At 37.0% G+C, this 22,267-nt stretch overlaps 3 protein-coding genes across 15 annotated transcripts; 1 reads left to right on the plus strand and 2 right to left on the minus strand.

The window, feature by feature from the left end:
- Nucleotides 1–294: 294 nt before the first annotated feature.
- LOC103959902 (glutamine synthetase cytosolic isozyme) lies at nucleotides 295–3,526 on the plus strand. Its single transcript, XM_009372279.3, has 9 exons — nucleotides 295–457; nucleotides 1,142–1,181; nucleotides 1,498–1,601; nucleotides 1,705–1,753; nucleotides 1,884–2,078; nucleotides 2,282–2,410; nucleotides 2,514–2,588; nucleotides 2,673–2,764; nucleotides 2,874–3,526. Exons 1-9 carry the CDS (start codon nucleotides 384–386, stop codon nucleotides 3,184–3,186), a joined length of 1,071 nt encoding a protein of 356 aa, XP_009370554.1. The 5' UTR covers nucleotides 295–383; the 3' UTR covers nucleotides 3,187–3,526.
- A 3,067-nt stretch (nucleotides 3,527–6,593) lies between these two features.
- Nucleotides 6,594–22,219, minus strand: LOC103959899 (kinesin light chain 3). Of its 10 annotated transcripts, none has more exons than XM_009372277.3 (19): nucleotides 22,044–22,211; nucleotides 21,852–21,950; nucleotides 20,808–20,992; nucleotides 20,597–20,701; nucleotides 20,277–20,377; nucleotides 18,955–19,033; nucleotides 18,620–18,631; nucleotides 18,468–18,533; nucleotides 17,947–18,015; nucleotides 17,809–17,865; nucleotides 17,260–17,337; nucleotides 16,961–17,058; nucleotides 16,835–16,880; nucleotides 15,910–16,037; nucleotides 15,063–15,156; nucleotides 14,796–14,858; nucleotides 14,622–14,690; nucleotides 13,591–13,834; nucleotides 12,126–12,260 (listed from the first exon to the last, which is right to left on the minus strand). In XM_009372277.3, exons 1-18 carry the CDS (start codon nucleotides 22,150–22,152, stop codon nucleotides 13,634–13,636), a joined length of 1,659 nt encoding a protein of 552 aa, XP_009370552.2. In that variant the 5' UTR covers nucleotides 22,153–22,211; the 3' UTR covers nucleotides 12,126–12,260; nucleotides 13,591–13,633. The 10 variants fall into 10 exon arrangements, with proteins under 10 accessions (XP_048430377.1, XP_048430375.1, XP_048430379.1 ...); XM_048574419.1 differs by lacking the exon at nucleotides 12,126–12,260 and adding an exon at nucleotides 12,766–13,366 and having other exon boundaries at nucleotides 14,622–14,687; nucleotides 22,044–22,212; XM_009372273.3 differs by lacking the exon at nucleotides 12,126–12,260 and adding an exon at nucleotides 12,766–13,159.
- Nucleotides 7,603–10,325, minus strand: LOC125472699. 4 transcript variants are annotated; one of them, XM_048574425.1, is made up of 2 exons: nucleotides 9,890–10,325; nucleotides 7,603–8,540 (listed from the first exon to the last, which is right to left on the minus strand). In XM_048574425.1, exons 1-2 carry the CDS (start codon nucleotides 10,049–10,051, stop codon nucleotides 7,854–7,856), a joined length of 849 nt encoding a protein of 282 aa, XP_048430382.1. In that variant the 5' UTR covers nucleotides 10,052–10,325; the 3' UTR covers nucleotides 7,603–7,853. The 4 variants fall into 4 exon arrangements, 1 of the variants encoding a protein (XP_048430382.1); XR_007254615.1 differs by lacking the exon at nucleotides 7,603–8,540 and adding an exon at nucleotides 9,247–9,665 and having other exon boundaries at nucleotides 9,890–10,032; XR_007254616.1 differs by lacking the exon at nucleotides 7,603–8,540 and adding an exon at nucleotides 9,247–9,458 and having other exon boundaries at nucleotides 9,890–10,027.
- Nucleotides 22,220–22,267: the final 48 nt, after the last annotated feature.

Here is a 22,267-nt window from a genome sequence, read left to right on the forward strand (position 1 = left end):
AAGGATCAGGCAAATCATTTTCACCTCCAATGAGACCGAAAGAAGAGTTACCAGGTGAACATTTGTCCATATATCTCGAACAACGTGGGCCCCTCTGATTTGATTCTCCTCAGTCCTCACTTACCAACTTATCAGAATCATAATTTCCTCTGAAACGGCAAAATAGCAAAATAATTATTATTTTCCCGTTTTTATGATATTTAATTTTATTTTTAATAATTTAAGATTTTTTATAAGTTCACAGCCCCGGGAGACTGTACTATAAAAAAAGCACACCCACCCCCTCCCGTTTACGTCTCTCTGTATACAATCATTCACCGAGAGGAGAGAGAGAGGAGAGAGAGAAAGTCTTCGTTTCCAAGTCTCTGTGTTTCTCCGGAACTATGTCGCTGCTCACAGATCTCATCAACCTTGATCTCTCAGAGTCTACTAAGAAGATCATCGCAGAGTACATATGGTCAGCCCCTCATCCTCTTCCTCTTCTAATCCTCTGGTTTTCCAGACCTGGAACATGGTATACGTATCTGTGCGTATTTATACGTATTTTGATGCGTACGCAAATGGGTTTTCTTGTTTTGGTGAATAGGTTAATGGGTTGGCTTTGCTTTTGTGTTTTGATCTTGTGATCGACCGCTTGGGGCTAGTCAAATGCTTATAAAAGTATTTGTCTTTCCTTTTTTTGTGTGTTCTTTAATTTTGTGCTGTTGTCCATTTCCATTAATGGATTCTTTGGAATCCGATGGGGTTCTTTTACTTTGCTTTTTGTTTTAAATTTCTTGCTTTCTACTTGGGATAAATTGACCGACTGTTAATTCATATATATGTATATGTATGTGTATATATACATGTACAATCCCTTAAGGTAATTCCAAAAAAATGGGGATTAGTTGTGTTTTAACGAGCCGAACCGTTATTTTGTTGTCTTAAGATTCATGGATCAGGTATATCTTTTCTGTCGGTGTCACTGTCCTTCTATTTTGGTGATGGATCTTTGCTTGATGATTGGTATTTTCGTTTCTGTTAATCACAACTTAATCATGTTACTAGTTGGGATTTATCTACTTTGATTACTTTGCTTAATACTTTTTAATGATATTTTTAAATCTAATTCCAATGTTATAACTCCGATCTACTGGAACAGGATTGGTGGATCTGGAATGGATATCAGAAGCAAAGCAAGGGTAATTAATTTTCTCCTTCTGTTTGATCTTGTTATCTTGGTACTCGTTTGGGAAGTACTTTTAAAATGACCGAAAGCATAGTGAAAGTATCTTTGTAACCAATCTTTAGTAAAAACGCTATTGAGCACCAGGCACTTCAAGTACTTTTGGAACCCAAACTGTTTTCTCTGAAGCGCTTTGAATTATTTTGCTCTTTCGGTTATTTGAAAAGCAGTCTCAAACTGAGTCTTTGATTGGTTAATTGTTATCTTGATTTGTTAATAATTAATTTGTTGAAATAATAATAATAATAATATTTGTTTTTGTGTGAATGAAGACTCTGCCAGGACCAGTGAGTGATCCTTCAAAGCTTCCCAAGTGGAATTATGATGGTTCCAGCACAGGTCAAGCTCCTGGAGAAGATAGTGAAGTTATCCTATAGTAAGCTCTTTTTATAATTCTCTTACCATTTTCCTCTTTACAGTTTTATGTTTTATTGTTTCATCGCGGTTATTGGTTTTAATGTTTTAATGAAATGAAACAGCCCTCAAGCCATTTTCAAGGACCCATTCAGGAGAGGCAACAACATTTTGGTGAGTTGTCGATGATCTCGTATCTTAGTTTTTTCCCCTTTCATTTCTGTTGAGATATGGCATGCTGTGAGCTATTAATTATTGCGTTGCCTTCAAAATTAACGGTGTTTCTCAATGATGTTCGACTTAGGTGATATGCGATACCTACACGCCCGGTGGAGAACCAATTCCAACCAACAAGAGGGCTGCTGCTGCAAAGATTTTCAGCCATCCTGATGTTGTTGCTGAAGTACCCTGGTATGGAATTGAACAGGAGTACACCTTGTTGCAGAAAGATGTCAAATGGCCCCTTGGGTGGCCCGTTGGTGGCTATCCAGGCCCTCAGGTTATTGAACGAGCTATATTTTCTAAGGATTTAGATTCATTCTGTTATATTTTATGCTCATATGAATTTACATAATGCTTACATGTTGCTCGACTTTGTCATCGTTAACTTCTAAGGATTCTCCGGACGTATATACTTATGTGATGGTAGTTCTACTTTGTTTACACAAACATAACTTGACTATTTTGTTTATTGCTTAACAGGGCCCATACTATTGTGCTGCTGGCGCAGACAAGGCCTTCGGGCGAGACATTGTTGACTCGCACTACAAGGCCTGTCTCTATGCAGGCATTAACATTAGTGGAATAAACGGTGAAGTGATGCCTGGCCAGGTAAAAGAATCAAACATATATTTTCTTGACCTTTCTTCTATGTCCTTTTTCTTCTTCTGCCCAAATGTTAAAAAGTATTTCTGAATATAATCATATAATGCAGTGGGAGTTTCAAGTTGGCCCTTCTGTCGGCATATCAGCTGGAGATGAACTGTGGGCTGCTCGTTATATTTTGGAGGTAACTTAGCATACTTGTTGTATAATAAATTGCTGGTATTACTCTACGGTGTTGGTCAATGAAGTTTTGTTTCAATGCTAACAGAGGATCACTGAGATTGCTGGGGTGGTTCTGTCTTTTGATCCCAAGCCAATCCAGGGTGATTGGAACGGGGCTGGTGCTCACACGAACTACAGGTATAATGCCACTTATTAGTTGTTAAGGATTTATGTCTGTTGATCAAACTATGTCACGGTTAGCATTGTTTTCCTATTTGATGACGTTTGTAATGTGCTATGGTTTCAGCACCAAGTCCATGAGAGAAGATGGAGGCTATGAAATTATCAAGAAGGCAATTGACAAGTTGGGACTCAGGCACAAGGAGCACATTGCTGCCTATGGAGAAGGCAATGAACGCCGTTTGACAGGAAAGCATGAAACTGCCGATATCAACACATTTAAATGGGGTGTTGCCAACCGCGGTGCTTCTATCCGTGTTGGTAGAGACACAGAACAAGCTGGCAAGGGCTATTTCGAGGACAGGAGGCCTGCGTCGAACATGGATCCATATATTGTCACTTCTATGATTGCAGAAACCACCATTCTGTTGAAGCCATGAACACACACCGCTACACCTACACCTACACCCGTGCAGTTCCAAGTCTTGTGACATCGTCACCGTCTTTCATTAAGGCTGGAAATGTGTTTTACCAGGTCCGTTTAAAAGATCCTTGTGTGTCCTTAGCTACAAACTAGAATTAGCATTGTCCTTTAAATTGTATTGCGTTGCTATTTTCCCTATTAAAAATGCCAAGATGTGGTTAATTGCTCCAATGCCTCATCATTCTGCCCATTGTGTTGAATAAGTGTCATTTATGAACAATATTTTTCAAAGGGTTGGTTGGTTTTAATGACATTTACTTGTAATTCTTGATAAATGCAAGCCTCATCTTTTATTCTGTTCTTGTATTATTAAGTATTCAACTATGCAACTTGGCAGAAAGGTGTAGAGCCCTTGCATAAAGACGTGAGTTTGATTAATTTAACATCTAATCTAGCAAAATTTATCGTTTAACAAAAAAAAAAAAAAAAAAAAAAAGAACTATGTGACTAGGTGCCCTAGTAGCAATAGATGACCTTGGAAATACAAGTGAGGGTATTTTGGAAAAGGGAAATGATAACTGCACTATCCTGTTTAATCTTGTCCTTTTTTCCTCCTACACGATTCTGTTTAATCTCGTATGCTATTTCCATCGTGAAATTAATCTATCGAGTAATGTTTCAAGAATGTTTAGTTAGTATTATTTGACATGTCTCGCTAGAATTTTGGATTAGCTATTTGACACAAACACAAAGATAAAGTCACAAACATTATTCACTCTCACAAATTGCCACCCCTAAATGTCAAATCTTGTTCGTTCTTGTACGTTAAATAGAAACTTCATACACATACTTTTCCCAAACTTCTTACAAACTAAAGCGGTGATGGAACTTTACACTTACGTTCATTTATTTTCTCAAAACTTAAAAAGAACGCAATTTCTTCTTCGCCCTAGAAGTTTATAGATCTGAACAGTTTATCTCTAGGTCAAGAATCACCACAACAAATTAGAAATCATTTAACCACTTAATTACTATTTATCATAGTCATTTCATTTTTATTGGTCATTCTATCTACACAATTTTGATGATAAAAAAAAAGTTTCGATTTAGGGGGCCAGATATTCATACCCACACGTTTGACTTTACTCGAGGTAAATAACCCAAAATCTTTCGTAGATTGTTTCACACGTGCTCAAAAACTTGTGACAACAGTTTATAGCTTAACTATCTTAGTCTCTCCTAGCTGCGAGAGTCTACGATTGACGAGCTTTCAGCTCGGATTCGGTCTCCAACTGCAGCTAGTTAATCACTTATTTTTTGGACCAAATTCGAGCAGAAAGGTCATCAATCGGAACTCATTTCAAAAACATCAAAACCGATTAACAGAAATTTGAAAAGATCATAGACACTTTCGAATCGTTATCTTCTTAATCTCTTTCTTTTATGACAAATCCTTACAATTTTCGGATGCCCGTTGTCTTTGTATTTTATTGACAACAGAGTAAAATAAAATGATCATATACACAATAATAACGTGCATTGAAGGAACACAGTTGTGGTATAGCTGTAGACAGTGACACAGCCAACGACCAGACCCATCAAAACTTAATATATTCCAACCGATCACAAGGCCTCCGTGGCCGAAGGTTCGCCGCGCGCCTTAACCACGGGTCCACCGGTACGTACATATACACCCTTTTCCGGCCGCTGACGACGAACCACGAAAGCTTGTGTGTTTACAACATCTTCACTTCTGCCACATATCGCCGCATGCCTATGCCAAAACCCTCCTCTAACGTTCTTGTTCTTTTTCTTCCTCCCGTTCGTGTTACCATCCACGGGCGGCACACATTCTTGTTGACGAACGTCTTCGGGGACGTGTAGTTTCAGTGGTAAAGAGCATTTATCTCTGTATTCGAGGTGAGAGTCCGAACCTCTCCCGCCCTCTTTCATGTTCTTTATACCAAGAACGTCTCCAACTAGAAAACCCTTACGAAGTTTGCCTCTGTCACCACTAAATTCTATAAGTTGATCCAATTTCCGAGATATACTTTCAATTTCATATGTATCAAGAAGCGGGTTACTAGATGCAGTAACACTTTCTTTACTGCTAATATTGGCTATATTTTTCATAGCTTCTAGCTTGTACCTGGACGGTTTATAAGGAGCGTGACAAGTCCTTGTTAAATCGAATTCCGGCATGATCGACTTGCCGTCGGAACCCGAACCGTGCTCGAACCATGCCCATGCAGCTGCCTTTACTACTGCCGATTTATCAATGTCGTTGAAGCCTCCCCTCGGCTTTCTTCTCTGCATGATGAATTTATAATACTGAGTTCTTAAAACTTTATGGAGTTGATTACAATAGTTGGGGAAAATAAGGATGTTCAAATAAATTAATAGCATAGAAAATTAATGGGGGTTTTGGAATTTGCGGGAAAATGAAGTTCCACGTTGCGAAGAAAGCAAATTTGGTTTTTGTTGTTAACTTTTTGTATACTTGTCTCCATCATTTATCCCCCTAAAATAAATGGTATCAGATTTCTTGTGGAAGAACAACTTATATGGGACAGTACACCGCCACGTGATGTCTTGTCTAATAAAACATGAACATGAGGATAAAAAATATAGACGTGTTTTTATTTTATCAGTACAGAACGTCACTATCATATATTATCCTCTCATGGTAGTGTTTGCATCTTTGATTGCAATTTAGTCTTGCGGCATTGTCAGAATTGAATAAGAACATTCAATGGAAATGGGCATTTGGGTCCACTGGAAAGTTTAACAATGTAACATAGTGAAATTAAAAGAGACTTAAGCAACAGAGCTTATGCAATCCGAAACTATTGCAAGTCTAAAGGCCCTAATTGTTCAATCCGAAACTATTTGTCAATTTAATTGTCACAATGCAATTTCAATGCTTTATAGAACAAAGTGTTAATTTCTTTGAAGTTAGTTAAATGCCTCAAATATTTTTTAGTTGGCTAATATTTTACGAATATGATCTATGAACTGCAACTTAAAAAATAGACGGTTTAACAACCTTCCCGTCTTGACACGTACAAAGTCGAGGACTTTAGTACTCTCGAATCGCCCTTATTGCCATGAAAACTGACGACAATACTGAGAATCCACCATGATTTGGGAAGCAATGCTTTTTCTCGCACCCCACCATTTCTGAGAATACACCGTGATTTAGTGCTGCTAATTACAAGGGTGCCTGGACAATAACACCTGAAGTTGAGCTTCCAACTTCGAAAACATTATCGTTTTGGCTTGCACATAGGAGATTAACTTAAGTGTCTTCCCACTCAAAGCTGGCACAATTTCGCCGCTGTAAGTTATGTGAGCAGTATAAATCTGCTCGGGGGCGATGACAAGTTTGAGAGTAGAGGTAATTCTAGCAAAAGATTTGTGTCGACGATCGAAAAGAATGACATAAATCAAGGATGTCCAAAATGTCTGTTATACTGTTGTAATCAAAAGTTACAATCTGTTGATGTAATTATCATAACAAATGTTGGCGGGTCAATTTGGGGAAGTGACCCGCCAACTTTTGCCATGAGCGTTTTTTTGAAGCAATGTCCTAAATCAGATTCATTGGCATATAGAAGCAATGACAAGAATAAATATTTATTTTTACCTGTAACTGCTTCTGAAACAACAATCGACGATTGACAGCTGCCTTAGATTTTACGTTTCCTAGACAGGGAGAGTTCAAGTTCAAGACGCTTGATTTCATCTCTCAGATCTTGCAAATTGACTCTTGTAGAGTGCTGTGACGTTTGGGTACTGCTACCACCATTTAAGCTTATAAGATGCTTCAAACATTTAAGATACTCTGCCCTTACTTCAGGTAACTCAGCAATTGACTTCTCAGCTACAAACTACAAATAGACAAGGAGAAACAAAAATTGAAGGCTCAGATGTTAATTGTGAAACAATATCACACTGGTCTTCTATGGAACACGTAAACAGATTGAGCACAATTTTCAAAAGGTGAACCGCATAAAGTTCACCAAGGACTTACCCAAGTATATTCGATAAGTAGTTACCCTATTACTTGAGTCTTAGATTTTCTTGTTTTACTAAGGGCCTGTTTGGGAGTGTGGTAATCACTTTTAATGATTTTATGGAGAAGCACATAGGAGGTGTGTCTCCACAAAAGTGATTCTGGCCCTCCCAAAATCGCGCTAAATATACCAAGCTAAGAATAAAATGAAGTATGAACACTGTCCCTTAAAGGTAACTCCTGAAAAGTTAAATAATTGGACTGATTTATATAGTACTAAGCTCAGAGACAATGTCTGCCTGTAGGTAGTGAACCGGAACAAGAATATCGAATACTTTAGCAATATTTTCACGTAATGTAAGCTATGGACATTTCTTCGGGCCCTACGACAACGTAAGCAACACAGCTTATACTGTATACAAGTTAGCAGATGCAAAGTCTGCCGAAAAATCAATTACCTTCATTGCTCTTCAATATCTAATCCCAATCCTAATGACAAATCCTTACAATTTTCGGATGCCCGTTGTCTTTGTATTTTATTGACAACAGAGTAAAATAAAATGATCATATATACAATAACGTGCATTGAAGAATACAGTTGTGGTATAGCCGTAGACAGTTACACAGCCAACGACCAGACCCATCAAAACTTAATATGTTCCAACTGATTACAAGGCCTCCGTGGCCGAAACTTCGCCGCGCGCCTTAACCACCGGTCCACCGGTACGTACATATACACCCTTTTCCGGCCGCCGACGATGAACCACGAAAGCTTGTGTGTTTACAACATCTTCAATTCTGCCACATATCGCCGCATGCCTATGCCAAAACCCTCCTCTAACGTTCTTGCTCTTTTTCTTCCTCCCGTTCGTGTTACCATCCACGAGCGGCACACATTCTTGTTGACGAACGTCTTCAGGGACGTGTAGTTTCAATGGTAAAGAGCGTTTATCTCTGTATTCGAGGTCAGAGTCCGAACCTCTCCCGCCCTCTTTCATGTTCTTTATACCAAGAACGTCTCCAACTAGAAAACCCTTATGAAGTTTGCCTCTGTCCCCACTAAATTCTATAAGTTGATCCAATTTCCGAGATATACTTTCAATTTCATATGTATCAAGAAGCGGGTTACTAGATGCAGTAACACTTTCTTTACTGCTAATATTGGATATATTTTTCATAGCTTCTAGCTTGTACCTGGATGGTTTATAAGGAGCGTGACAAGTCCTTGTTAAATCGAATTCCGGCATGATCGACTTGCCGTCGGAACCCGAACAGTGCTCGAACCATGCCCATGCAGCTGCCTTTACTAGTGCCGATTCATCAATGTCGTTGAAGCTTCCCCTCGGCTTTCTTCTCTGCATGATGAATTTATAATACTGAGTTCTTAAAACTTTATGGAGTTGATTACAATAGTTGGGGAAAATAAGGATGTTCAAATAAATTAATAGCATAGAAAATTAATGGGGGTTTTGGAATTTGCGGGAAAATGAAGTTCCACGTTGCGAAGAAAGCAAATTTGGTTTTTGTTGTTAACTTTTTGTATACTTGTCTCCATCATTTATCCCCCTAAAATAAATGGTATCAGATTTCTCGTGGAAGAACAACTTATATGGGACAGTACAGCGCCACGTGATGTCTTGTCTAATAAAACATAAACATGAGGATAAAAAAATATAAACGTGTTTTTATTTCATTGGTACAGAACGTCACTATCATATATTATCCTCTCATGGGAGTGTTTGCATCTTTGATTGCAATTTGGTCTTGCAGCATTGTCAGAATTGAATAAGAACATTCAATGGAAATGGGCATTTGGGTCCACTGGAAAGTTTAACAATGGAACATAGTGAAATTAAAAGAGAATTAAGCAACAGAGCTTATGCAATCCGAAACTATTGCAAGTCCAAAGGCCCTAATTGTTCGATCCGAAACTATTTGTCAATTTAATTGTCACAATGCAATTTCAATGCTTCGTAGAACAAAGTGTTCGTTAATTTATTTGAAGTTAGTTAAATGCCTCAAACATTTTTTAGTTGGCTAATATTTTACGAATATGATCTATGAACTGCAACTTAAAAAATAGACGGTTTAACAACCTTCCGATCTTGACACGTACAAAGTCGAAGACTTTAGTACTCTTGAATCGCCCTTATTGCCATGAAAACTGACGACAATACTGAGAATCCACCATGATTTGGGAAGCAATGCTTTTTCTCGCACCCCACCATTTCTGAGAATCCACCGTGATTTAGTGCTGCTAATTACAAGGGTGCCTGGACAATTACACCTGAAGTTGAGCTTCCAACTTCGAAAACATTATCGTTTTGGGTTACTCATAGGAGATTAGCTTAAGTGTCTTCCCATTCAAAGCTGGCACAATTTCACCGCTGTAAGTTATGTGAGCAGTATAAATCTGCTCGGGGGGTCGGGGGGTGACGACAAGTTTGAGAGTAGAGGTAATTCTAGCAAAAGATTTGTGTCTACGATCGAAAAGAATGACATAAATCAAGGATGTCCAAAATGTCTGTTATACTGTTGTAATCAAAAGTTACAATCTGTTGATGTAATTATCATAACAAATGTTGGCGGGTCAATTTGAGGAAGTGACCCGCCAACGTTTGCCATGAGCGTTTTTTGGAGCAATGTCCTAAATCAGATTCATTGGTAGATAGAAGCAATGACAAGAATAAATATTTATTTTTACCTGTAACTGCTTCTGCAACAACAATCGACGATTGACAGCTGCCTTAGATTTTACGTTTCCTAGACAGGGAGAGTTCAAGTTCAAGACGCTTGATTTCATCTCCCAGATCTTGCAAATTGACTCTTGTAGATTGCTGTGACGTTTGGGTACTGCTACCACCATTTAAGCTTATAAGATGCTTCAAACATTTAAGATACTCTGCCTTTACTTCAGGTAACTCAGCAATTGACTTCTCAGTTACAAACTACAAATGGATAAGGAGAAACAAATCAAAATGCAAACACAACTATTAGAAGGCACAACGAACATCCAAAAATTGAAGGCTCAGATGTTAATTGTGAAACAATATCACACTGGTCTTCTATTGAACATGTAAACAGATTGAGCACAATTTTCAAAAGGTGAACCGCATAAAGTTTACCAAGGACTTCCCCAAGTATATTCGATAAGTAGTTAACCTATTATTTGAGAATCTTAGGGCTTGTTTGGTATCTTATTTGAAATTTTTTTATAATTTCTCAAAACATTTCTTAAGAATTTTTCATGAAAACAATTTTCTTTAGGACTCAAAAATTTGTTTGGTATGCGATTTAAAAATTTTAAATCTTCCAACTCAAACTGTACAAAGAGATCCAAAAATATGGGGTCGAGAGAGAAAGAGGAGAGAGGAGGAAAGAAAGTAAGAGACGATTGGAGGAAAGAGAAAAAAGTGAGAGGATCGGAAGAGATAGAGAAGAAGAGGAGTGAGAGAAAGAACCGAGAGAATAAAGAAAGCGGATTGGTAGAGGGACGAAAAAGGTTAAATAAAAAAGAAGAGAAGGGGGAGAGAGAAAGAAGAAAAGAGAGATATATTTGGAGTGAGGGGATGAGGGAGAGAAAAGAGAGGAAGGAGTTTTAAGTTTAAAAACTCTAAAAACTCATTTTTTGTGTTTTTAGAGAATAGATTATATTTTTTAGTTAGTCTTGAGTTCAGTTTTTTAAAATAGTCCTACCAAACAAGTTTTTAAAGCCTAAAACTTGAAAATTGTTTTTGAGTTTAAAAGGTTGGATTCAAGTAGAGTACCAAACAGGCTCTTAGATTTTCTTGTTTTACTAAGGGCCTGTTTGGGAGTGTGGTAATCACTTTTAATGATTTTATGGAGAAGAACATAGGAGGTGTGTCTCCACAAAAGTGATTCTGGCCCTCCCAAAATCGCCCTAAATATACCAAGCTAAGAATAAAATGAAGTATGAACACTGTCCCTTAAAGGTAACTCCTGAAAAGTTAAATAATTGGACTGATTTATATAGTACTAAGCTCAGAGACAATGTCTGCCTGTAGGTAGTGAACCGGAACAAGAATATCGAATACTTTAGCAATATTTTCACGTAATGTAAGCTACGGACATTTCTTCGGGCCCTACGACAACGTAAGCAACACAGCTTATACAGTATACAAGTTAGCAGATGCAAAGTCTGCCGAAAAATCAATTACCTTCATTGCTCTTCAATATCTAATCCCAATCCTAATGACAAATCCTTACAATTTTCGGATGCCCGTTGTCTTTGTATTTTATTGACTACAGAGTAAAATAAAATGATCATATATACAATAACGTGCATTGAAGAATACAGTTGTGGTATAGCCGTAGACAGTTACACAGCCAACGACCAGACCCATCAAAACTTAATATGTTCCAACTGATCACAAGGCCTCCGTGGCCGAAAGTTCGCCGCGCGCCTTAACCACCGGTCCACCGGTACGTACATATACACCCTTTTCCGGCCGCCGACGATGAACCACGAAAGCTTGTGTGTTTACAACATCTTCACTTCTGCCACATATCGCCGCATGCCTATGCCAAAACCCTCCTCTAACGTTCTTGTTCTTTTTCTTCCTCCCGTTCGTGTTACCATCCACGAGCGGCACACATTCTTGTTGACGAACGTCTTCGGGGACGTGTAGTTTCAGTGGTAAAGAGCGTTTATCTCTGTATTCGAGGTCAGAGTCCAAACCTCTCCCGCCCTCTTTCATGTTCTTTATACCAAGAACGTCTCCAACTAGAAAACCCTTACGAAGTTTGCCTCTGTCACCACTAAATTCTATAAGTTGATCCAATTTCCGAGATATACTTTCAATTTCATATGTATCAAGAAGCGGGTTACTAGATGCAGTAACACTTTCTTTACTGCTAATATTGGCTATATTTTTCATAGCTTCTAGCTTGTACCTGGACGGTTTATAAGGAGCGTGACAAGTCCTTGTTAAATCGAATTCCGGCATGATCGACTTGCCGTCGGAACCCGAACAGTGCTCCAACCATGCCCATGCAGCTGCCTTTACTACTGCCGATTCATCAATGTCGTTGAAGCTTCCCCTCGGCTTTCTTCTCTGCATGATGAATTTTTAATACTGAGTTCTTATAACTTTATGGAGTTGATGACAATAGTTGGGGAAAATAAGGATGTTCAAATATATTAATGGCATAGAAACTAATGTGGGTTTTGGAATTTGTGGGGAAATGAAGTTCCACGCTGCAAAGAAAGCAAATTTGGTTTTTGTTTTAACTTTTTGTAAACTTGTCTCCATCATTTATCCCTCTAAAATAAATGGTATCAGATTTCTCGTGGATAAATGATAGAGACAAGTTTACAAAAGCTTATATGGGACAGTACACCGCCACGTGATGTCTTATCTAATAAAACATGAACATGAGGATAAAAAAATATATTCGTGTTTTTATTTCATTGGTACAGGACGTCAGTGTCATATATTATCCTCTCGTGGGAGTGTTTGCATCTTTGGATGCAATTTGGTCTTGCAGCACTAGCATTCTCAGAATTGAATAAGAACATTCAATGGAAATGGGGATTTGGGTTCACTGGAAAGTTTAACAATGGCCTAAACGTTCAACCTAGTTAAATTAAAAGAGACTTAAACAACAGAGCTTATACAATCCGAAAGTATTGCAAGTCTAAAGGCCCTAATTGCTAAATATGAAACTATTTGCCAATTTAATTGTCACAATGTAATTTCAATGTTTCTTAAAACATAATGTTCGTTAATTTCTTCCAAATTAATTAGATGCCTCAAACATTTCTGATTTGGCTAATATTTTGCAAAAATGATCTATGAACTGCAACTTAAAAAATAGACGGTTTAACAACCTTCCGACCTCAGACATGTACAAAGTCGAGGACTTAGTTCTCTCGAATCGCCCCTATTGCCATGAAAACTGACGACAATACTGAGAATCCACCGTGATTTAGTGCTGCTAATTACAAGGGTGCCTGGACAATTACACCTGAAGTTGAGCTTCCAACTTCGAAAACATTATCGTTTTGGGTTGCTCATAGGCGATTAACTCAAGTGTCTTCCCATTCAAAGCTGGCACAATTTCACCGCTGTAAGTTATGTGAGCAGTATAAATCTGCTCGGGGGTCCGGGGGGTGACGACAAGTTCGAGAGTAGAGGTAATTCTAGCAAAAGATTTGTGTCTACGATCGAAAAGAATGACATAAATCAAGGATGTCCAAAATGTCTGTTATACTGTTGTAATCAAAAGTTACAATCTGTTGATGTAATTATCATAACAAATGTTGGCGGGTCAATTTGAGGAAGTGACCCGCCAACGTTTGCCATGAGCTTTTTTTGAAGCAATGTCCTAAATCAGATTCATTGGTAGATAGAAGCAATGACAAGAATAAATATTTATTTTTACCTGTAACTGCTTCTGCAACAACAATCGACGATTGACAGCTGCCTTAGATTTTACGTTTCCTAGACAGGGAGAGTTCAAGTTCAAGACGCTTGATTTCATCTCCCAGATCTTGCAAATTGACTCTTGTAGATTGCTGTGACGTTTGGGTACTGCTACCACCATTTAAGCTTATAAGATGCTTCAAACATTTAAGATACTCTGCCTTTACTTCAGGTAACTCAGCAATTGACTTCTCAGTTACAAACTACAAATAGACAAGGAGAAACAAATCAAAATGCAAACACAACTATAAGAAGGCACAACGAACATCCAAAAATTGAAGGCTTAGATGTTAATTGTGAAACAATATCACACTGGTCTTCTATTGAACATATGAACGGATTGAGAACAATTTTCGAAAGGTGAACCGCATAAAGTTTACCATGGACTTCCCCAAGTATATTCGATAAGTAGGTCCCCTATTATTTGAGTCTTCGATTTTCTTGTTTTACCAAGGGCCTGTTTGGGAGTGTGGTAGTCACTTTTAATGATTTTATGGAGAAGCACATAGGAGGTGTGTCTTCCCAAAAGTGATTCTAGCCCTCCCAAAATCGCCCTAAATATACCTAGCTAAGAATAAAATGAAGTATGAACACTGTCCCTTAAAGGTAACTCCTGAAAAGTTAAATAATTGGATTGATTTATATAGTAGAACTAAGCTCAGAGACAATGTCTGCCTGTAGGTAGTGAACCGGAACAAGAATATCAAATACTTTAGCAATATTTTCACGTAATGTAAGCTATGGACATTTCTTCGGGCCCTATGACAACTTAAGCAACACAGCTTATACAGTATACAAGTTTGCAGATGTAAAGTCTGATGAAAAATGAATTAGCTTCATTGCTCTCCAATATTTAATCAAAATAAAAAACATACAAAAAGAATTACTCCTAAGAGCATTCGCAACCATTTATTTAAATAACCACCTAGAAGGAGGAGAAAACCATAAAAATGAGCGAGAGCAATTAAGTTGTGAATACAAAAAAAGTACCTCTTTGTAAGCAGAGATGCATCTAAATAGTGCATCCTCAGCTTCGATGTTAGGTGAACACTCATCCTGCTACAGTTTACAAGAATAGTAATAGGTCAGCCAGTTTGAATTGACAGTATATGAGAAAACACACTTTTCTTTATAGCAGTAGGTCAACCAGAAAAATTACTAAACCTTTGATTCCTGTAATTCTTGCTTAGCGATCGCCACAAGGCTAAGAGCGTCAAATGCTTGCAACTGTAAGTACATACATCCATCAAACCCAAAGTGGAAAATGTGTATATAAGCAATGCATGCGCCTTAACTTTAAAGTACAGAACTAGATATTTGCAGTCACAAATCCCCGCATAAAACTAAGAAGACCCGGATGTGAGAAGAGAGAGACAGGAAGAGAATTATACAGCAGAGAGGTAAATATTTGTTGCAAAGACGAAAACTGACCATTATGACCAACGGCACACGACAACTCCTTCCAATATCACTTTTCGTCTTTCTATTCTTCTTGATTGATTTATCCAAAGAACACCGTGCTATCCTATTACAGAAAAATGAAAGTTCTAAAAATTTACACAGATGAAGTCTAATCCCAATCCTAACCATTCATGATACATTCTTAGTTTTTTTCTTTTTTTTTTTTTTTTTTTTTTTTTTTTTTTGTAAAGAAAGCTGATTTCTCATAAATAATAACTAGTTTATGATATATTCTTAGTTTTTGGTTACAATAAAGGGAATTACACCTTGGACCAATCCTAATCCTAGCTCATTACGGTACCCTCCCTCACCACTTGGGCTAACCCTAGGGGCTTTCTATCATATGTTATTAACTGAATCAAAAAGTGAAACGCACAACATACGAAGTATAGAAGTTATAAGTACCAATCAATGTCACCATACATCTCACAAGGAAACATTCTCTCTCCTTGGCCGAAGCCATAACCATAGACATACCTAATACGAGTTCTTCTTTCTTTCACATTGAGAAAGTCTCATTTATTCTATATTTTCTTTCACGATGATCCCATTTATTGACTTGGTTGATTGCCTAGGGTGTAGAACCACAATTTAAAGCTTAGGTTTTAGGTTTTCACTCTTTGATTAGTCATTCACTTAGATCTTGGGCTATTGAAAGCCTAAAATTGTAGCTCTAAAGGGGCCATTTTGTACCCTAAATAATCAACCATGTCAATCAATGGGAACAAAATTTAATAAAATTTCTCCGAACACCCGTACTTTCATTTGTATAGTTACAAATTCTTTTGCGTAAAATTTATGACAAAATGAAACAAACCTTATGGACTCATTTAAATTATCTCTGGCCTTGTCAAGCTCAGCAATTGCTTTAGAAGTGTCCATCTTCTTTAGTTGGTTGGAATTGATCATTGCCACTCTAGCAATGTGAAGCATATTTGCACCAATCTGGCCATTGACATAAAAAAAAAAATAATAATAATAAAAAAAAAAAAAAAAAAAAATCAGGCCTAATCCAAAGTGCATGCTAACTTTTCCTTTAAGTGAATTATTGCAGCCATACTATTCTTTTTCACTTGGAATTCAAATTCCATACAACTTCATACTCAAATACTGTTAATTTGTTTCCATGAGCATAAGTAATTCTTATTTCTTCTTCATTTAGGCAGTGTCTTTTGGTATTGCAGAAATGCTACTTTCATTTACATCAAATCCAATATCGAATAGGTATTAGTTGATGAAGAGGACGAAACACTGTATATTAAGTTGATCAGTTGGTAAGCTTTCAGCTGATAAAATGTCAGGGGTTTGTGGGGAAAGAAGATGAACGATTGGGAAGATGAATTTGTGTTGAGAAAATATTAGGGTTTGTGGGGGTGTAGATAGAAATATTATTTTAAGTTTCCATAATATATCCCTTTTATCTTTTCATACAATTAATTATTTAGAGTTAATTGTTGCACATGCCTATGTTGTACATTATTGATTTTTGCCAATATATTTCTTGTTATAATGAAATAAGACGAAGTATAAGTGAATGCTCTCAAGAATCAGAACCAATCAAAACAGCATTTCCATGTATTCATAATGAAATAAGACGAAGTGCAGTGAATGCATAACTTATTGCCATGTATTCATAATGAAATATGACGATGTGGAGTGAATGCTATCCAAAATCATAAGCAATCAGAATATATGCAACATTCTTGGGGATATTTACATGAGCTGAATGTGCAAAAGAAAACCTGGATATGATCTTCAGGAAGTAAGGTTTTCCGAGCATCAAGACATCTGCAAGGAAAGTAGTAAAACAAAATTCTCGTAAGTGATGGAATATCACATCATCTGATCTTCAATTACAATGCCCTTACCTTTCAAGAAGCTCTTCAGCATCCTTTAAGCTCCCGGCGGATTGTAGGATCAGTGCGAGCCCCTCAGCTGTTATAACTGTTTCCATTGAATTCCATCCCTGCATCACCGTACAGTAACAAATATTTGTAAATAGAATTTCTCTTCTCCACATAGCCAAACATGAAGGTCTACCGAAAACAAGTCAGGAGAAAGCAATTCATTTATGCACGCACCAAACTTCTATAAGAAACTTTATGAACTAAACTAACTTTAGCATATAGTATGAAAAGATACAGATAAAAACAGTTAAATGTCAAACCTTTGTTAATTCCATTATATGTAGAATCTTTCTTTGTACGTTCTCAGCCTCTGCAAAACGATTGGATTTCGTATACATCTAGAGAGAGAAGCAAGAAATTAATTAGACTTACGGGAAAGATGAAGACATCCAATAACCAAAATGTATCCGAGTGGTACATAAGAGCAGCTGTAAGTTTTTTTAGGCTATCCAACAGTTCCAGAATATAATATATAAAGAAGGGTCTGGTTCTTATATCCAAGAATTTCCAATAAAGTATGTGGATGGACGAACTGGTTATAAAACAAATTTAGAGTCAAGGCCCAAAGCAGCAAGCTTTGACGAGGGGTGCAATTTGAGGTTTATCTTGAGCATTAGTTGAAGAGGAGGGTTCTGTAACATAAAGGGTGTAAATGTTAAGCCCTTATACATAAACTTCATCAACTTTCTAAGAGAGTTAAGACTTCCTCTCACAATTCAAATTGTCATTTGGTATGTAAACCCAATCATCATATATAATTATGTATTGTGAAACAAGAGTCACAGTGGAAACCTGGAAGAAGAGACAACCTGAGCAAGAGATCGCATTCTCTTGACACACACCATTGACTCCCCTAGGCCACCATCCTATATAGTCAAATAACAAATGAGTGTTACAATAGTAAATGTCAATGTCAAACAGTGAAAAAAAATGTACAAGCTGTTGACCTCAAGTATTCTGATTGAATCCTGAATAAGGGCCTCAGAATCCTTTTCTTTTCCTTGGAGGTGTAGCACCTGCAGTAAAACAGAAATCTAGTTAAATAATTTATTGCGATGGGAATATTTGGAAACATTTTTCTGTACATCTCCAATGAAAAAATGCCCATTCACAAATTGGAAACATTTATGCGGCTTCACTATGTAATTCATAACGGAGTTCTTACTTCTAACATATGACGCAAATTAGAAAAAACGGGGTTTCATACTTCTAAAATATAAAATGAGAATACAGATTTTATGTTTACCCTAATTTGGCTTTCAATTTATCCTGTCTCTGAGTCTCTCTACTCTCTTTCTTCTATCATTTTCCGTCTCTTTCTACCTGTTCTTTGCTTCACTCAATTCTCTTTAATCTGTTTATACAAGAGGACATCCTAATTTGAGTTTATTTTTTATTCTAGACACAAAAAAGAACCAAGAATGTAGAACAAATCAATATATTATCATACAGGGATTTAAAAATCTACCGTTCCAAGATGATACATAGTATCTGCATAATCTGAATGGTTAAGACCCAAAACGCGGCCCTTAATCTGAACAAGGTGATCATAATGTTGGAGTTAGCAGCATAAATAGTTACATTACTACATGCACAAGTAAAAGCAGCCTGGTGTAATACCTTCAAAGCACGCTGTCCAAATGTATTGTCAATCAGGGAGCAAGGTGAAAAATAAAAAAACAAAGGTCAGCAAATGTTAAAGGACAAGTTCACTAAATTAATGCAAACATTATCCATGCCTTGCTTAAAAAAGCATGCTGATGATATACTGGAAGGAGATGCAGGTGATTTAATAGAGAAACATTTACTTAATGAACTTTATAAAAATGAAAATAGAGACTCAAACTACCATAAAAAACAAACTTAAAATAAAAGGATAGCAAAGACCACATAGGCACTGTTGTTGAACCTATAGTCATAACAACAAAACATGGACTAAAAATAAAACTTCCCACCTCGTAGCAAGTGCGAGCTTCTTCAAGCTTCCGTTGGGCAATATAGAACTGGCCAAGGTTGTGAAAGGCAACCCCAACTCTGTGGACAGGAATCTTGCATGAGCAATTAGTGACTCAACACAGAGATCATGATTGTATATTCATTTTTGTTTTGGTTTTGTATTTTCATTTGAGGACATAAAAGGAAAAATGAAAGCATAGTGATAAAAGGGATGATATAATCATATAAGTGAGGGCGGGTGAAGAAAATATATATGGGATGTAAAATTTCTCTTTCTTCCTCTCATTTCTTTCTGTATACTTATTTAAAAATGAGAGGGTAAGAGTTGAAAACCAGAAACAAAAATGTAACTAAATACTAAATAGGCTACTAGTTATTTGGCTAATAAAACAAGAAACCTCTGTTTTTCAAAGTGTACTTAGTGTTGACAAATTTGCATAATTAAGAAGCAATTAAAAAGAAAGAGAAAACAAACTATATGCTACACACTCAAGCATGAAAGATGCTTATGTCAGTTCCAAATTCCATAAAACTATGCAATATAGCACCCTACAATACACATACGTTACTCTTTTTCTCCTTTCTGAAAATCAATAAGTTTATTGAATGGTGCATTGTATCAAGGCTTCTCTAATATGCAGAAAATATACATGAGAAACCAGAAAATCTAATAAACAGAAAAACAGACCCTTAAAAAAAATGAAGAGAACAATTCATTGAGAGCACCCAATGATAAGGAACAAAGCAGCCAATTCGGACATCAGCTTCCAACCTGAGCTTTCGTTATCATTTTTTGGTGGGAAGTTTTTCTATCTTTGAAAATCCTTGTTTTTCCAAATACAACAGAGGCATAAGGGAAATGGTCTTCCAATTTCCCAATTTCAGTGTTTGCTAGAACAACCACTTGTGAACAAAGTAAATCTAAGATTGCCTTACACAAAAATTAATTGTCCCAAGTGATTGAAAGGTGTACCATAGATCCTTGCAACTAAACAGTGGAGGAATAGATGTTCCACTGATTTCTCACTGCATTTACACACACAACACCAATGTGCAATGGAAGTCCCTCATTCCCACTCAAAGCACCAAAAATCCCATTAAAGAAGACATAATCACAAATGAAAATAATTAAACACAACCATCATATGCTACTAAGCTAAAGAAATGTAACTTATTATTCCTTATTCCATTCAAATTAAGTTTTACATGTTAATGAAGAGAGAAAGCCCGCCGGAGAAAAAAGTCTTTCCCTTCCCGGCCCGGTCATATTCCAAATATGTAAGCATTTGCTACTATAGTCTGCATAATAACCATAATATACCTTATATCTTCAGGACCAAATGATTCCTCCAGTATGCTGATAGCTTCCAAGTACAAAGGCTCTGCTTTATTATATGCCTTATTAACCCTATAGAGCTCTGCCTGAAACAATAACAATAGAAAACTGCAATTACTCATTAAAGAATCCCAAAGAGAAAACCATAACACTATGCAATACGTCCATGAAAGATGCAACCATCTTACTCCACAGTTTCTTTGATGGTAGAAGTGACAACCAAAATTTAAGTTACCCTACGAATTAACAATTCAGCTTTTGGGTGACCTTAAAAAAAATAGACCACTGAAGGGTAGTGCACATACTAGATTGTTGCATGCAGATGCAACATGTGGCTCCCTTTCCCCAAAGCCTTCTTTCGCTTCTTGTAAAGCTGAGAGGAAAAGCTTTTCAGCTTCCTCCAACTTTCCCTAGCAAATGGAAACAGAACAATAAAATAAAATTGGTAAGACCAAAGAACTATCGAATAAATAAAACATAGCAAACAAACGAAGGCACATAGCATATAATCCTTGCCTGAAGGAAAAAATCCCTCCCTTTATCAGTAAAAATCCTCCACTTAGAAGTATGTATATTTGATATCACAGAACCGTCCTCAATCTTGCGCAATCCCACGGCTTCAGCGCCTTCCGTGCCATTATCAGGATCAACTGATTCATCTTTTGCTAAGACAGTATTGGAATGTATCCCAAGAAAAATAGCTGCAAAGATATAAGATTAGTTATAGAAAACATATGTTACATGGTATGTCTTTCTAAACAAACCCTTAATTATACCGAGATACTTCACCACATGACCTTAGATTTCTTGCAAATATTATCTGACTGACTGACAGTATATCAAGTAGCTAAGGGTATAATCGCAGATGTCCTGAAACATGACCTTAGATTTCTTACAAATATTATCTGACTGACTGACAGTATATCATGTAGCTAAGGGTATAATCGCAGATGTCCTGAAACAAAAATGACCCTTACTTTAAGCCCTTAGAAATGAAATTTCCCGACATGATCCAACACATATCAGATTCGTATAAAACAGCTAGTACCCCAGGATAATGTGACTGACAATGTACAAACAAACCAACTCAATAACACATCAATGCCTATTGGTTGTGGCCATCTACACGATCTTACGTTTACCAGAAACCAAATCCAGAGAAAATTTGGATTATAGATCAGATAAATAATTATTTCGTTAATCAGATTACGAGCAGGCTAAAGCCAGATAAAGCATCAAAATGGACGTGATAATCTTGGATAAAAGAAGTCCTCCGGAAAAGAAAACTAGAAACCATTTTCCATGAAAAATCCACTCTTTTTAACTTGGTTGATAAAAGAGGATTTCTTCTAGCGGATTTTGCAAAATAACCATGCATATAGACTCATCCCAACTCCAAAATTGCTCACCTCAGCGAGTTCGAATCTCCCTCCCCATAGTTTAGTTTAGATTAAATTAGAATATCACTCGAATAAAAAACCCACTCGAAGATCATAACATATCGCATTGATCATTCATCCATCAAAATCCAGATTAAATGGGATGCAAGAGATCATATACCTGCATTGCCGGTTACAAAAAGCCACAGACGAGGGTCCCTGTGGCTGTAATTCATCCTCCAACTACAATCCTTAGAACCGTGATCAAATTTGGCACGGCCTGCAAAAACAACAACAAAAATTCACTTTCTTTAATTACAAATCAATCCATTTTCTATGGCGATTAACATCATAAGATGGAAAATTTGCTTACTGGCGAGTGGAATAGCAGTGGCTGCTCCGCCACAAGTTGAAGAGAAAGTTTGAGAGGCCAAACGGAAACGCTGCTTGATCATGTTAGCTGCTGCTTGTCGCAGAGACATCTTCTTCTTCCTCAATGGGGCTCTTCTGTGGGTTTTACAGTAAAACTTTTACTTGTGCTGCTCTTAATTCTTAAATCCTTTGTTTTTTTTTTTTTTTGCAAATTCCTGTCCTTCA

This window comes from the organism of the source record quoted next, unplaced genomic scaffold (assembly GCF_019419815.1).
Source record: "Pyrus x bretschneideri cultivar Hongxiangsu unplaced genomic scaffold, Pyrus_bretschneideri_v1 Contig71, whole genome shotgun sequence".
NCBI lineage: Eukaryota > Viridiplantae > Streptophyta > Magnoliopsida > Rosales > Rosaceae > Pyrus > Pyrus x bretschneideri.

Coding starts and splice junctions, on each gene's coding strand:
- LOC103959902 (XM_009372279.3), top strand. CDS start 384: ATGTCGCTGCTCACAGATCTCATCAACCTTGATCTCTCAGAGTCTACT. Junction 458..1,141: donor ATCATCGCAGAGTACATATG/GTCAGCCCCTCA, acceptor CTACTGGAACAG/GATTGGTGGATCTGGAATGG. Junction 1,602..1,704: donor GATAGTGAAGTTATCCTATA/GTAAGCTCTTTT, acceptor GAAATGAAACAG/CCCTCAAGCCATTTTCAAGG.
- LOC103959899 (XM_048574418.1), bottom strand. CDS start 22,152: ATGTCTCTGCGACAAGCAGCAGCTAACATGATCAAGCAGCGTTTCCGT. Junction 18,016..18,467: donor CTATGTATCATCTTGGAACG/GTAGATTTTTAA, acceptor GTTTTACTGCAG/GTGCTACACCTCCAAGGAAA. Junction 14,859..15,062: donor GTGTGCCGTTGGTCATAATG/GTCAGTTTTCGT, acceptor ATGTACTTACAG/TTGCAAGCATTTGACGCTCT.
- LOC125472699 (XM_048574425.1), bottom strand. CDS start 10,051: ATGGTGGTAGCAGTACCCAAACGTCACAGCAATCTACAAGAGTCAATT. Junction 8,541..9,889: donor TGTTGCAGAAGCAGTTACAG/GTAAAAATAAAT, acceptor TTCATCATGCAG/AGAAGAAAGCCGAGGGGAAG.